Below are 15,371 nucleotides of genomic sequence, written 5' to 3'. Positions count from 1 at the left end.
CTCATGTAATGATCACTGCAGGATGAATCAGAGCTTTTAAAATCAGCACTAGTTGTTGTTGTTGTTGTGTCTTTCGGCTTTTCCTGGTTAGGGGTCGCCACAGCAGAACTCCGGTCCGCTAATGATTAGCAGTAGACTTTTACACGCCGAGTTGCCTGCCCTGACGCACAACCTTCAACGAAGATACGCCCATTCACGCATGTCTACACACAGAAGACACTCTAGCTGAGAATCGAACAGGACAACGTCTAGAACAATGTAAATAGAAATGAACAAGCTGTTGTCTGACAGCACAGAGGGTCCAGTCTCTGATCTGCTACTGAGCTGCTTCCTCTGCCCAAGGAACAGGGTTTCATTCCTTCCATCTCTGTTTGCTTCTTGTATGGCTCTGAGTGAATCATTCAAGCAGGCAGTGCTCCTGGGATGCCTTAGCAACAACTTTGCCCACTGGGCTTACCAAGTCAACAAATGTCTAAAATAAAATAAAAAAGTAATTTCCCATGTGTTGTATTATCATTTTACATTCACACCTATAATATATTACAGTAAACAGAACATTTAACACTTGTTAGTTTATGGAATCATCTGCAGCTTATTATTTGATTTTTTTGTCCAGCAGAGTCAAAAGCTTCCATTAGTTATTCAAAATATACAACAAAGGCTCTGAACTCAGCTGGCAGAATGTTCTGGTATGTCTACATCTGACATAGTGATGACAGGATTGCATCCATGGATGGGGGGGTTGGCTGGTGAAGACCTCGGCTACTGTTGAGCAGGGTCATGATAGGGTTACTACCTGTCCCACTTTGCAAGGGACAGTCCCTCTTTGGGCAGTTGTGTCCTGACAAAAAATTGTAAAAATGGCAAATGTCCTTAGATTTTAGGACAAAATTATTTCTTATATTTTATGTAATAGTTGCATAAAACAGTTATTCTGTATCTGAAATACCTAACTGTTATAAGAAACAGAATAAGCAACTAAAATGCTACAAGAATAAGCTTTTATTTAGGCAAAAAAGTTAAGTTCTGTCCTTTGTACTGGTCGTGGGTATGTGTCGACCTGTAAAACCTGATATCTGTACCAAAAATGTCCCACTTTGGCCATTTGAAAAGGTGGAAACCCTAGGTCATGATGAAGCTGTACGGCACTATTGAGGACCAAAGAGCAGCACAGGTAAATGTCCAACTTTTAACACAGTAACATTAGGCAAAATGCCGCATTTGTTAGACAAAAGGTGAAATGTGATTCATGCTGAATTTGGCTGCTGACGTAGCAGGGTGTTATACAAGACAGCAGCATTTATATAAATTGAAGGAAAGCTGGTACGAGTAGTACATGTTTGCAAAACAGCACTGTTTGTGCAATGGAGGCTTCTCTGGTGATTTTATTTCTCACACTCCTTTCATGTAAGTAGTTCTTATGTTCTATATGGGAAAAAAGTGCTGTCACCAAGAGTGTAGCTAAGCATACTCAGAGTACTCAAATGAGTACATTTTTCTAAGCATCTATTAGAAATAATGTTCAGAACTGTCTAATGTTTAGTATATAGGGCAATACAAAAATGCACCTCTGAAACATATCTTATGGCTATAAGTGGCAACAGTAGAAAGTAAAGAATGCCTCCAGAAATTGTGTAGAGGTAAGACTTTTTGTAGTGCTTATTTTTTTTAAGACAAGTAGTTAGTGGGGGCTGCAGCATGATGTCCGAGTACAAAATACAAATTTCTACCTGCACCACTAACTTCCACTGTAATGTAATTTTCTCCATGATCATCATTAAACTAACTGATCAGTGCTGAAGATAAGCATGTCATCTTATGAATCACTGTTTATTTATTTAGTGGTTATCTATTTAACAACTAATTGGAATAATTAGAATTACGTCCTATGAGTTTGAGGTGAAATGTCATTTGTTTGGAGGCATAAAGTATCCCTTAGTATTGAAATGCTGTATTTTAAATCCAGGTGCGACAGTGGCTGGGTAGTAACCTTTCTAATTCTTTCCTAGATTCCTTCTGTGCCACTTCGTTGTCACAGTCTCCACTAGCTGTAACGGTGGTACCAGGAGAGACAGTGACTATATCCTGTATTGTGGAAGGTGATAAGAATGAACTGATGAATCTGCATTGGTACAGACAAACTGCTACTGGGGTGCAGTATTTCCCAACTGATTCTCATATCACAGCTAATCGTTTTGTGCCTTCCCAGCACTCCTCCATCAGCAATCTCCACTTTTTGACCATCACAAGCATCACGGATATGGATAAGGGTACATATTATTGTGCCCTTTCACATCCTGTGCGTGGCAGCCTTGTGGACTTTGTCCAAGGAGAGGGCTCATCGGTCCATGTGGAAGGTAAGTGTCATGCCTCTAAACTGTCCCTACTTACAGAATGTCCTAACTTTATATCATATTTGTGTCACGTCCCTTGTAAGATGCTTTGATTTTCTAGTAAATCACTGAAAATTAAATCAGTCAGTAATACCAGTTATTAGCCGTTAAGACATTTTATTGTCCAGAAAGTGCATATTGATGTAAAACCTGTTGTTAACATTTTAAATGAATGACAGCAATGTTTAAAAATGATCCCGGATTTTGGGTAAGTGTCCCCCAGTATAGCTGGTTTTGTTCAGAGTTCTTAAACAAACAAGTTGAGAATGATGTACACCACAAAAGCAAACAACTACATTAACAACACCAGAAACAGCCAAAGACTAACAACTAACAATTCATGTAAAAAAATGCACAGCAATTAATAGTTAATTAATTAACTTGAGGTGAAAAGTACCTTTATTTCTCCAGGACTTTTTATTTATAAGTTTTGATGTATGTACTGCATCTTAATACTGCTTTGATGCATCTGAGTTTGCCGAATCTTGGACAAAGGGTGGGACACAAATCTATAGAAGTGAATTTTGCTCTTTCCGTGAGATGCGTGATCTCCAGCTCATTACATGTAACAAAGCTAGGGAGGGAGTGCATTAGAATTTGCCCACGGCTAGAACACAGTGTTGTAAGTTTATTGTAGTAAAGACCCCCCTTTTCCTGTAATACTTGGTTTTACTTAAGCTGCTTTTGTGGTGGCATAGTGGACCCAAGAGCAACAAGGAACAGCTGAAAGGATAACTGAGGGTAGGGTGGGGTGGTGGGATAAAGTCCTTTTAGGAGAATAAGTTTTCACATGGTACACCTTTGCATTCATCAATATTTTTGCATCATTATAGTTTAAAATATAATTTTACTGTAATATATGAAAAATGTTTGCTATTTAAAAAGTGGACAGATTACAGTGATGTATTACTATCCTACTCTCCAACTTCAGACAGTGCCAACTTATCTTTTATATGCAGACAAAAGAGTTAAAGGGACAATCCAACACTTACAAATTCAGACCTAATGATATAGATATATTCTCTGCCACTGTGTTACATCACATACAGTCCCACCTCTTGTGCAGTTTTAATTGAAACACTTCCTCCACACCTTGGTGCAGCTCTGTTGGCATTCCCCAGGGTGAACAGAACATTTTTTCATTCCCACAGATTTCATAGAGATTTCATTTTTCATTTTTCTTTCACCTTTGCTTCCTGTGCAGCAATCCACATCGCAATATGGATTTAATAACATTCTCAATGTATGTTCATTTTCTGCTAAACTGCTTCACAGTACAGAATGCCATTCAAAATTGGCACTAGAAGGGTTTTGCAGGCAGCTTTCCTGCTAGACTGTGCTGTGAAACATACTTATCTGTACCTGTCAGTGAGTGCATTCAGGAAAACTATGTCTGTTCACAAGGTATGCATCCTCTTTCTAACAGGTACACCTAAAAAAGTTAATATAGCAAAACATTTCTGAACTGTAAATATATGTCTGGCATTGTAGACTGCTGTAATCCTTTTTCAGAAAATACAGAAAAATAGGGTTCTGAAAAATTAGGTGCTGTAGTGAAGAGTAACAATTCAGGAAAACTCCCCACTGTAAGAAAAAATTGTTTTCCGAGGAGTGCTTAAGATTTACATCCTTGAATCCTAACTGTTTTAGAACCTATTTGCAGTTTTCACTCTTTTGCACTGGACTCTTTACATGAGTGAGGGTTGTACACACACCATGCTGCTTGTATATGCTAACTTTGAGGCTGAGTAAGTAGCAGCAACTATCTGTGATGTTGCAGTTGTGGACCTGACATTTTTGCTATTCATATTTCTGATATAGGTATATGTTTGATATAATTTTCCATTATGTTTGATAGTTTTCCATGAGAATAACAGATTTTTGAGAGCCATTTTAGTATTTTTTTCCATTTAAAGTTTCCTGGCTACGGTTTAATTGGATATGCTTTGTAGATGCAATGAACTTTCCAGAGTACACATCAACTACATTTCAGCATATTCATCACTGATACGAACATGCTTTCTTCTCCTAGCTGATAACTTAATTTGGGGAGCTGAGTGACTTCAGAATAATCTTCTGTTATGCTTTTGTCAATCTCACCTTATTAATTCCCTCAGCTTTCTCCAGATTGATTAAAACATATACTCACCCCAGGATTCAATAAACTCCATGCAGGAATAGTGCTATTCCTGCACGGAGTGGTTCATGTCAGTGTAGCCACAGCAGAGCACCTTGCAGATTCATGAAGCCATGCTGCTGTTAAGGCTACATGGACACAAACCATGAATGAGTGCAGGGAGTGTGTGTAAGTAGTGCATGGACTACGAACATGCCCCCTGCACTCAAAGTGCTGCACTGCACTTTTTCAATGGATTTCAGTGTCTGCGGACACTGAAAGAAAAAAAAAGTCCTTTCAGTGTCCGCGGACATGGAAATCAATAGTAGAGCAGTAAATAAATGCAGGGTGTGTGTGACAGGTTCTGTCACACACCTCCTGCATTGTCAAAGTGCTGTACTGCACTTTACCCAAAAACTGCAAAGATCCTCAGAGAATGTCCAGAGTGCTGGCTCACATATTTGGCAGACATACCTTGTAAATGCACACATCTTCGCTGAATGTCCAGAGTGCTGGATGAGATATTTGGCAGGCATAACTCACAAATGCAGAGATCCTTGCTGAATGTCCAGAGTGCTGGCTGACATATTTGGCAGGCATACCTCACAAATGCAGAGATCCTCGCTGAATGTCCAGAGTGCTGGCTGACATATTTGGCAGCATACCTTGCAAATGCACACATCTTCACTGAATGTCCAGAGTGCTGGCTGACATATTTGGCAGGAATACTTCACAAATGCAGAGATCCTCGCTGAATGTCCAGAGTCCTGGCTGACATATTTGGTCAGGCATACCTTGCAAATGCACAGATCCTTGCTGAATGTCCAGAGTGCTGGCTGACATATCTGGCAGGCATACCTCACAAATGCAGAGATCCTCACTGAGTCTCCAGAGTGCTGGCTGACAAATTTGGCAGGCTTTCCTTGCAAATGCCCACATCTTCGCTGAATGTCCAGAGGGCTAGCTGACATATTTGGCAGGCATACCTTGCAAAAGCAGAGATCCTTAGTGAATGTTCAGAGTGCTGGCTGACATATTTGGCCAGGCATGCCTTGCAAATGCACAGATCCTTGCAGATTGTCCAGCTTTTAGCCTCAGATTTTTGTACTGTCCCTCATACGAATTGTGTGTTATTTCTGCATGTAGAAATATTAACAGACATTTGAGTATCTGATTTCATACCCCTCAGAAAATACATGCTAATTCACAACCTGTGAAATATCGCTCTGGCAAACATAGAAAGTTGATAGATTGACAGATTGTGCATTAGAAAATGTTGAATCTTAGTATTGTGGATATATCTCATTAAAGTGTTGATATTAACTTTTTTTTACATATAAATAGTGTTTAAGTGTAGCTGAGCATGTTTGCACTCCAGGTTGTAAGAGTTGAATACAACATTATAGGCAAAATCCTCAACAACAAAATAGCGTAGCAGTTAGCACTCCAGATGTTTGTGCAGGGGTTTAGGGTTCAAGTACCAAGGCAGGCCATTAATTTTTAAATGGGAACGCAGTGTTAAATTATTTTTATTTTTCAATAATGTAGTAATTGGTAATTGTTAACCAGGTTAGGGGAGCTGTACCAAAATGGCAGTGTCAGTAGATATATGATGTGAACTGTGCTATCACCTATTTTTATTTTCCTTTTTATTTTATTTTTTTAAATTTAAGGAATGTTTAAGCATCTTTAAGTGGATTTAAGCAGTGGTAAGCAATGCTAAGCAGGATTAAACCTTTTTAGGACTAAGCAGCTTTTAGCATCACTTAGCACTGGGCAAACCCAAGCAAACCCAAATAATTGCTTAAAACTGCTCTAATCCCTCTGTCTCCAGCAGCCACTATTCTGCCTAGCAACAAATCGATCGGCCCTGGCAAGTTTTGAACCCAATACCCTGTACACTGCAGTCAAAAAACTACTGCTACGCCATATGAGCTGTGAAGGTTGCAAGCGTTTTAGTAAATATATCATGTATAATGGTCTTCTGTAAAATAAGTTATGCTTTGCCATCCCTCTCTCTCTCTCTCTCTCTATATATATATATATATATATATATATATATATATATATATATGTGTGTGTGTGTGCATAATTGTTATAGTTCCCATAAGCATGTAGTAATTGACATTTGTTAACCAGGATAGTGTATCATGTCCACAATTGCAGTGTCAATAGATATATGATGTGAAATTCCCTGTGTAAACACAAGTGTCCCACAGAATGCAGTCACACCCCAACGTAATGTAAGGAAAGCACATAGGGTATGTCATGTAAAGTAAAATACATACACCTAATAAGATGTCAGTAATTACTAAGTAATGTGCAATCTGTTAACATTATTTAAAATGAAAACTAAGCAATGCTTAGCAGTGCTCAGCTTTGCTTATGCTTAGCTGGGTTAAGCATTGCTTACAAGTGTAATTTTAAGCACCAGGCAGCCCAGCTGAGTGGATTTGCTTATAGCTAAGTACTGCTAAGAAATTGCCTCTTTAAGCACTGCTCAACTCAGCTTAGCATGTTTAAGTACTACTTAGCTGTGCATAGCATTTTTGAAAATGGTCCAATCACACAAAAGGGTGGGAATATGGACTTATTTAAACTGCACAGACAGGAAAACAGCCATAACCTGTTATAGGCTGATCCTTGCAGGAACAATGGCAGGTGTAGGTGAGGGTTCCTGCTTCTGTGTGCAGCGCTGGGGCACTTTGGAGTCTCAGGTCATGGCTAGGCTCCTGGTGGAAAACCATGACATCAGACTGCTGCAGAGCCAGTACCAGGGTTTGCAGTACAAAGCAGAGGCCTGGGACTGACTGGCATTGACCTCACCAGTGCTACTGGTATTCCCCTGGACTGCTAAGCAGGTACGCCATCACTATGCTGACCTGAAGCATAGAAAGGGGGTACTTTTGGACCAGTGGGTCAAAGATGCAAGGAACAACTGTGCTCCAGATGTTTGTAAGTATCACAGATATAGGTGTACCAAATTATACCCTGAGTATGTGATAGACAGGTATGCATAATGTTTTTTTTCTCCCCTACAGCTGCAGCAGAGAGGGCTAGTAATATGGATGCTCATGCAGACAGACTGGCATGGATGTGCCAACAGGCTGGTGAGTACAGATCTGCCTTGCAATGTCTAGTGTCATAAAGTAGAATTAGTAGTTTGTACTGTGTCTAATGAATGATTGACAAGGTATGTCAGCCTAATATTGATCTACAGGATATTCATTGAGTAATCTGCCATTTGTCTGCTAATAAAGATGTTTAACAAAAACTGTTGTGCTTACTCTGCTATGTTGTAGTAGAAATAGAATGTGAACAGGTTATTCACTGCAAATGTGGCATTTACAGTATGCATTAACTGAGGTAACATATACATGATATATGAAATATGTCCTGCACAAAGATCAGAACCATGAATAGTAATTTGTAGTTTATAATATCCAGGTCTGGCGAAATTCTCAAGAACAATACATCAGGTCTCCCAAAAGCATGTGGGGAAAAAGTGTTATGGTGTAATGAGACCAAGATTGCACTTTTTGGCCACAATTCCAAAAGGTTTGTTTGGCACAATAACAACACTGTGCATCACCAAAAGAACACCATCCCCATGGTGAAGCATGATGATGGCAGTCTCCTGCTTTGGGGTTGCTGTACATAAGCTGGAAGTGGGCCTTCAGCCAAGGTGGAGGGGATTATGAACAGTTCCAAATACCAGTCCCTTGAGGCCCAAAATCTTCATGTGTCTGCTAGAAAGCTGTAGATGAAGAGGAATTACACCTTTCCACACAACAGTGAGCCAAACCATACATTGAAATAAAAAAATAATTGCTTTACCAGAAGACAGTCAACGTTTTGGAATGGCCCAGCCAAAGTCCACACCTACATCCAACAGAAAATCTGTGATACTGTAAATATTACTCTTATTATTGTGGAAAGGTGCTAGAGTAACAGGGTTTGTTTTAGCAGACATTTTCTGACATATATGAAGTCTGACACTGAAATGTATTGTGTCATTACTTACTGACAGAAATCCTCAGATCATCACAGTGATTTACCTGAGAATTACGAGATGTATGATGCACAGACCAAAATTATGAGCCAAACTATAGACATTCTTGCCCAATCTGGCCAGTTGAGAGGTGTGGCTACAGCCAATTGGCTGATGAAGCTGTGTAAACAGTCCAGCACCTCAGTGATATACTAGCTGGGGATCACCTGCTTGTGTGTTATTATTCTTAACTGAAAAGTCATATCCTAGTGTGACTCATACCTCTCAACTGTACATTTTTTTCCAGAATGTCCATATGTTTGTCTCATAATTTTGGTCCGTTTTTTTATAAATTTGTTGTTTTCTGGCAAGTTAGTGGCAAATAACAAAAGACCGAAGTTAGAAAATAATGACAGAACATTTGAGTTTCAGACTTCATAACCTTCAGAAAATATATGCTAATGCACAAACTGTTATTCCATCAACTTTCTAAGTCTGCGAGAGCAATATTTAAGTATTGTCCCTATTTTTGGGACTTTGTCCCACTTTTATTTATGACCTTGTCCAGATTTCTTGCTCTAAGAGGTTGAGAGGTATGGGTGTGGGTACAGAGTGCATTCTACTGAGCAGAGCTGTCCATTATATGTGTGGTATATTCTACATAGCACTGTGATTTCCAAGTATGTCAGTGGCAGAGCAGTATAGGATAATGTGGTGAACCAGTGACAGACATTTGTTTATCGGTTGATAGGTTGATATGAGGTAACTAGGCTAATGGCCCCAAAACCCTTATAAACCTCGCAGATGAGAGTGTAGCCCATGTTAAGACATGTCAGCACCCAGAGCCCCTATACAGCAAGGACACAGGTGGAATCACAGGACTGTATTTTCTGTTTCCCATGCACTTATACAGGGAGCACTTCACAAGGGGAATTGAGGCACTTGGCTTGATGTGGACAGCAAGTGTATCCCACAGATGGGGGTGTCTGTGGGACATGTATCTATCACACCAACAAGCCCTATTGATATCACAGACCAGGTTGATGCTGTGCCTACAGGTTGATTGAGTGGGCCTTGGCTTCCAGATGTGCAACAGTCCCATCAAGGCAGGGTTTGGATTGCTTTGTATGCCAGACAGAGGTCACCTCTGAGGAGTCTTTATGGAACTAAGTAGAAGAACAGTGCTGTTAGCCTATCTGTGTAGAGTAGGTGTTTGGGGTCCTGGATTCTCCCTGTGAGGTACCTTTGTGGTCTCTCCAGCTGCTGCATGTGCTTTGTGAGGTACATGCAAAAGGGGGTGTTGTAGAAAATAATTGTCCTTATAAGGCTAGAATACATGAATCTGATGACCTCTTTGTCCCTTAATGAGATATCCTTACTTTTGTGTTGGCCCATCTATGAAGCTTTCTGTACAACAGAAGCAACATGGTGCTCAGACTTCAGGTTGCTATCAACCTGGGTGGCCAAATGCATCACTACTGATTGTGTATGTGGGACATTGTTGTTAATGTGATAATATGTGGGGATGTCAGTCTCCCCAAAGGGGATGATGATGCTTCTGCAGGCATTCAGCTTGAGGCAATGTTTCTGGCAGCAGTCATTTGTTTTGGTGAGACCCTGTTTTAGGACGTCCACATCACTTTGAGTATTGATGACTGTTCCCAGCTTGCAGTCATCTGCCAACTTGGTCAGCCATAGGCCAGTGTTTTTGGCCTGCACCTCAGGGAAGTTATCCCATATACCAGAGGCTCCCAGACCGATCCCTGGGGTTCATATTACGTTATCAAAATGTTAAAAGTTCGAACACTATATGGTCGAACCCATATGTTTGAACTTTAAAAATTTCAAAAACAACAACAAATCCCCCCCAAAAAACCTACCTAACGGTTGTAAGCCCCCCTTGCACCTCCCACATGGGGGGCTGTGCCCTTCATACCCCTGATCTTTAAATATACCAACTCTGAGACCACACTACAGTACAGTAAAGGGAAATCTACCCTTTCTGCACTGAACGGAAATCTCCGTTAACACGTTTTAACTTTTAAAAGTTCAAACATATGGGTTCGACCATATGGCTTTCGAACTTTTAAGGGTTGGGAGGGTGGCCTAATGGTTAAGGTGCTTGCCTTACAAACACAAGGTGCAGGGTTTGAGTCTCACAAGAGATAATAGGCTAGGCTTAAAATGGCTTGCAAGGGCAGTTAGCTTAGTACTAACCTATGAACCTATGAACCTAAAAGTTCGACAACATAATAGGAATCCATCCCTGGGGTACGCCACTCATTACAGGTGCACTGCTTAACTTGGCTACCCCTATTATGATTATGTGGGTTCTATCAATGAACCAGTTAGCTACTCATCTGGTAACATATGGATTGCTGCCTAGTTGACAGAGTTCATATACTATGGCCAAGTGGGGAATAATATGTAAGGCTTTGGCCGAGTCAAGGTGGCCAAAGTGCACCATGTTTCCATCATCCATGCCTTTGTTGGCTGTCTCAGGGAAGTCATCCAGAGTTCACTGAGATACCTCCCCTTGAGAAAGGCAGACTGTGTGGGGTCAAGTATTCAGAGTTTGCCAATGTCCCTGTTGATGAGGTCCATGATAATCCATGATGATCCATAATGATAATACCACAGATGGGTTGTGTTTCTATGTTATTATGAGGCTACATGTTGGCCCTAGCTATCAACCTGTCACAGACTGACATCTGGACAGGCCCATATATGACAGTCAGGCACAGGCCCACACATGGGGACAGGGTGTTAATAATGCTCTGCCAAACATAGACAGCTGGGAGACTGGTTTGGTACTTGCTTGCTTTTTCTTATGGGTATGACGTCTGCTTCTCCACTGTCTGCCATTGATGTTTTGACATGAACCTTTCTTGTCTGGCACAGTTTGGCAGGCAAATGTGATGTTAGGACAAGCAGAAGAGATATACAAGGCATACATGTGATCTTTCTGCGACAGCCTGTCATTCCAGCGGTATGGATGGTGGCCAGTGACTTGCTGTCAGTGCTGACACAGTAAGGTGCATCCATTTAACACCTGGCAGTACAGTGACTTTCAGGTACCTGCTGTCCTACTAGGCACTGTGTAAGTTACTCTGAGTTGTGTACTGTCAATATGTGTGTCCTCCTTTCCCTGACTTGTCCAGCTTTCCTTCAGTGACAGATATTGACTTCTGGACAGTAACAACTCCTACTGTAGGTGTAGCTGCATGCAAAAGAGGTGGCACAGAAAGTCTGGGAATATGCCCCTGTCAACCACAGTACTGTACCTAGGCCACTAAGCCACAACAGCCAAGAGTAAGTGTTGCCCACTTCCTGACAGTATTAACCAAGCATATACATAGCTCATTGACTCCTGCATATTGTGGACATGCAACAAAATATCACTTTGATTGGGACAGCCCTGGGAATGTGTGCTCTGCTGCTATCACCCTACAAACATACATGTTACTGCATTTCTATGAGGACACGGGTGTGTTGGGGGGCATACCTGTCAACTGTACACATTTGCACAGACTGTGCAGATGTTGGCTTTACTTTTAAGTTACATTTAGCATACTGTTGTGCCTGTCTTGAAGAATACTGGCATATCACTAAAGACCAAAGGTTAGAATGTTATGGCAGACATTTGAGTTTCAGACTTCCTAACCTTAAGAGAACTCATGCAACTGCAAGACCTGCTGTGATATCATGTGTAAGTCTGTAAGAGGAATATTTCATCATTGTCCCTATTTGTGGGCCTTTGCCAGACATTTCTTTATGGTTTTCTACAGCTGACTTGCTGGGAGAGGCTGAGGGGTGAGTATGGGACCCCAACATTGACATCCATGCATGTTAACTATGACCCCCTAGTTTATTTGTCCCCCACATACACTGCAGTGAGTTTTGTCACCTAGGGAACTACTGGATACTCTATGGAAGATAGTATTGGGCAGACATTTCCTGTTGTCCCACATAGCTATCAGCTGTCTGCTGCTATCCCAGTAGGCCACCCCATTCCCTTGCATACATGCAGCAATACCTTAGATATGCTACCAAAATGTACTACTCCATTCATCTATTGTTAAGAAGAGTGACTTACCTTGTGCCTGCGGCAGTTGTGAGGACAGTGCTTGAGGGCTGACTCTGTTGGATGCACACAGTACACAGCCTATACATGGTAAGGTACAGGTAGTGTAATGTGTGTGGCATCCATTTTACTCTGTGCAAGAGTTGGAGAGAGAGATGTCAGTCCCTGGGTCCCTAGGGTGTCAGTATATGTGCTATGCATTGCCTCTTTGCCAAGGCCAGGGCATACTGGGCATGCCTACATCTGACTACAGGGGCAGGCTAAGGGGGTTCCTCCTCTGAGTCCCCCTGTACCTGTGGAGACCTTGGCAATGGTGGGGGCTGTGTGCCCCTTCCCTGTGATGTTCCTGCCACAGCTGTTTCCGTAGGATCACATTGTGTAGCATGGCACATACTATGAACATGTGCGCACATATGGCTGGAGAGTATTGCAAGGATCCACCAGATATGTCAAGGCAGCGGAACCTTGACTTGAGCATCTCAAACACACACTCTATAATATTCCCAGTTTGTGCATGTGCCTCATTATAGCATTCTTCAGTGGGTGGGTGTACATTTCTGATGGGTATCATCATCCATGATTCCAGTGCATAGCCAGCATCCCCCATGAGATGGCCATACAGGATGCCCCCCTGGCAAATGCCTGGTACAGCTGTGAGGTATGCCAGATGTGGGAGTCATGATAACTACCAGGGCTGCCAGCATACACATTCACAATAATGCCCTGGGCATTGCACATGACCTGGCAGTTGATGGAGTGATAGCCCTTGCAGTTGACATACATTCTACCATCTTCACTGGGTGGTGCTTTGATGTGGACGTGAGTGCAGTCTATGGCACCCAGTACCTCTGGGTAGTCTGCTACACAGTGGAAGAGACGCATATTGCTGCTCCTCTCCTTAGGTGTGCTAGGGAAATAAATGTGCTCACTGGCATGTGGTAGCATGGCATCCAGGAACTGGTGGAGTACCCTGGATGCAGATGCCTGTGAGATCCCCATGATGTTCCCAGTAGGAAAGTACCTGTAGCTACTATTCTTAAGGCTACACATACTTTGGTTTCAACTGGGATGGGTCCCCTCTTTTGGCTCTGGGTCAGAGGTGAGGCCGGCAGAGCTCAGTAATTTGCTAAAGTATGCCCATGTCCACCCTGTAGCACTCTAGTATCTCCAGATCATGTTGGCCCTGAAAGATTACCCTGGGTCTGAACACTCTTCTCCTCCTCAGTCTGGGCCAGTTGTCAGCATTATCCTCATCACCAGCCTCAGTCTGTAGCACATAAAGATGTACCAAACAGCAGCCCCTATCATTTTGTCAGTTAAAACTCCCAAGTGTGGACACCAATGGTGCAGAGTTTGTTGGAAAAACCAGACTGAAAGATGCTTGCATACTTTATACTGGTGTGCGGCAGATGCTGCCTGTGTGATTAGCTGACTATGATACATTCCACCTACCAGCTATATTATTGAGGGGTTTGAATAGGCTACTGTGAGTGGCAGAGTCCGTATTAGTGATTTGTAGTTCATTTTCTTTATTCTGCTATTTCCTCTTTTTTTATTTCTGTTGTTTTTAAGCCCTGTGGCATGCCACACACACACTGTTTCAGCTAGTGTAAACATTGCTGAGCAGAAAGGACCCTCCCCTGGACACATACATGTTCAGCATTTCTGAAATCATCTAAGCATGGCTAAGCAGCCTCAGACACACCCCCTTGCTTAGCTGAGCGCAAATAGAAGCTGCAGAGCTCCAATATGCTTACAACAAGCATGACACACCCCCTTTTCATGTCAGCTGCTTCTTCTGCTTATACCACCACATTGTAGCTCCTACACAGTTAGGTACCTGCGGACATGGTCTCTCATTTTGCTATTCAATAAATTTAGCTCATTTACATACCCCACTGCCTTATTCCCTAGTTACACCACTACACCAGAGCCCATGTCTTCAGCAACCACTGTTACCTGTTATTGTTATAAGTCTGCATGCTGCCCAGTATAATGGCAAAATTCATGTTTCACATTTAATTGTCTTTTTTTCTTTTAGTTTCTGCATGATCACTTTGTGTGCTGCTGCACTCCACTTAAACAGCTCCAAATATATAAAAAAAACTTTTAATGTTTACAATTTTGCAACACTTTGGCCATTGGCATGCCTACTGAACATAATACATGCTTTACTTTAAGCTGTCATAGCCCTGATTTTTTTTTTGCAGAAATGTACACAGTTACTAACCTCATATATTTCTGCTGCAGACACGGCTCCAACACAGATGCCTGTCTGCTTCATGGATCACAACTGCACCTCATTTGCATGGTTTTCACCAGCAAATGAGGTGATTTGCATTATTCTGTCATGCCTGTATCGGAATAGTGCTGGGAGGCTATTGCACGCCCCAGTCTTGTTTACTGGATCGCACAGGTTCTGAACTCCATGTTCAAGCCATGGCACTATGCTTACATTGAGATTAGCTTTGTGTAAGCTTTATTGAATCCTGCCCACTGTCTATATCTTCAGTACTGTTTAACTAACTATAGTGGAGTACCTGGATCATGAAATTACATTATCTGTATTATACTTTTAATGTGACTGCTGTGCTGTATCTCCATTGTTTTAAATATTTCATTAAGCAACTCAGTGAATGTGTATGTAGCATAGTTTATGTACTTTAGGCCCGGTCTGTCTGTGCATATTTCACTTACTTGGACTTTTCTAATTGCAATTACTTCAGAAGAACTGCTATCTAACTAGGGTAGAAATATTTGGCTGTGATAAATTGTAAACACTAGAAT

General features: G+C 41.6%; 1 protein-coding gene across 2 annotated transcripts in view; it reads left to right on the top strand.

Annotated features, from left to right (window-relative positions):
- Positions 1-1,326: 1,326 nt before the first annotated feature.
- LOC122790357 (Ig heavy chain Mem5-like) overlaps positions 1,327-15,371 on the top strand; it is a 322,984-nt gene continuing 308,939 nt past the window's right edge. The window contains exons 1-3 of one of the 2 annotated variants that reach the window (XM_044057872.1): positions 1,327-1,407; positions 2,010-2,357; positions 7,551-7,619. In XM_044057872.1, the coding sequence (XP_043913807.1) occupies positions 1,365-1,407; positions 2,010-2,357; positions 7,551-7,619 (460 nt within the window). In that variant the 5' untranslated portion in view covers positions 1,327-1,364. The remainder of the gene's footprint in view (positions 1,408-2,009; positions 2,358-7,550; positions 7,620-15,371) is intronic. The other variant, XM_044057873.1, reaches the window with a different exon arrangement.

Source organism: Protopterus annectens, chromosome 16.part0, assembly GCF_019279795.1.
Source record: "Protopterus annectens isolate FY-2018-M chromosome 16.part0, PAN1.0, whole genome shotgun sequence".
NCBI classification, from domain to species: Eukaryota; Metazoa; Chordata; order Ceratodontiformes; family Protopteridae; genus Protopterus; species Protopterus annectens.
The sequence above is the reverse complement of the archived record's forward strand: the minus strand, read 5'-3'. Positions and strand labels throughout refer to the sequence as shown.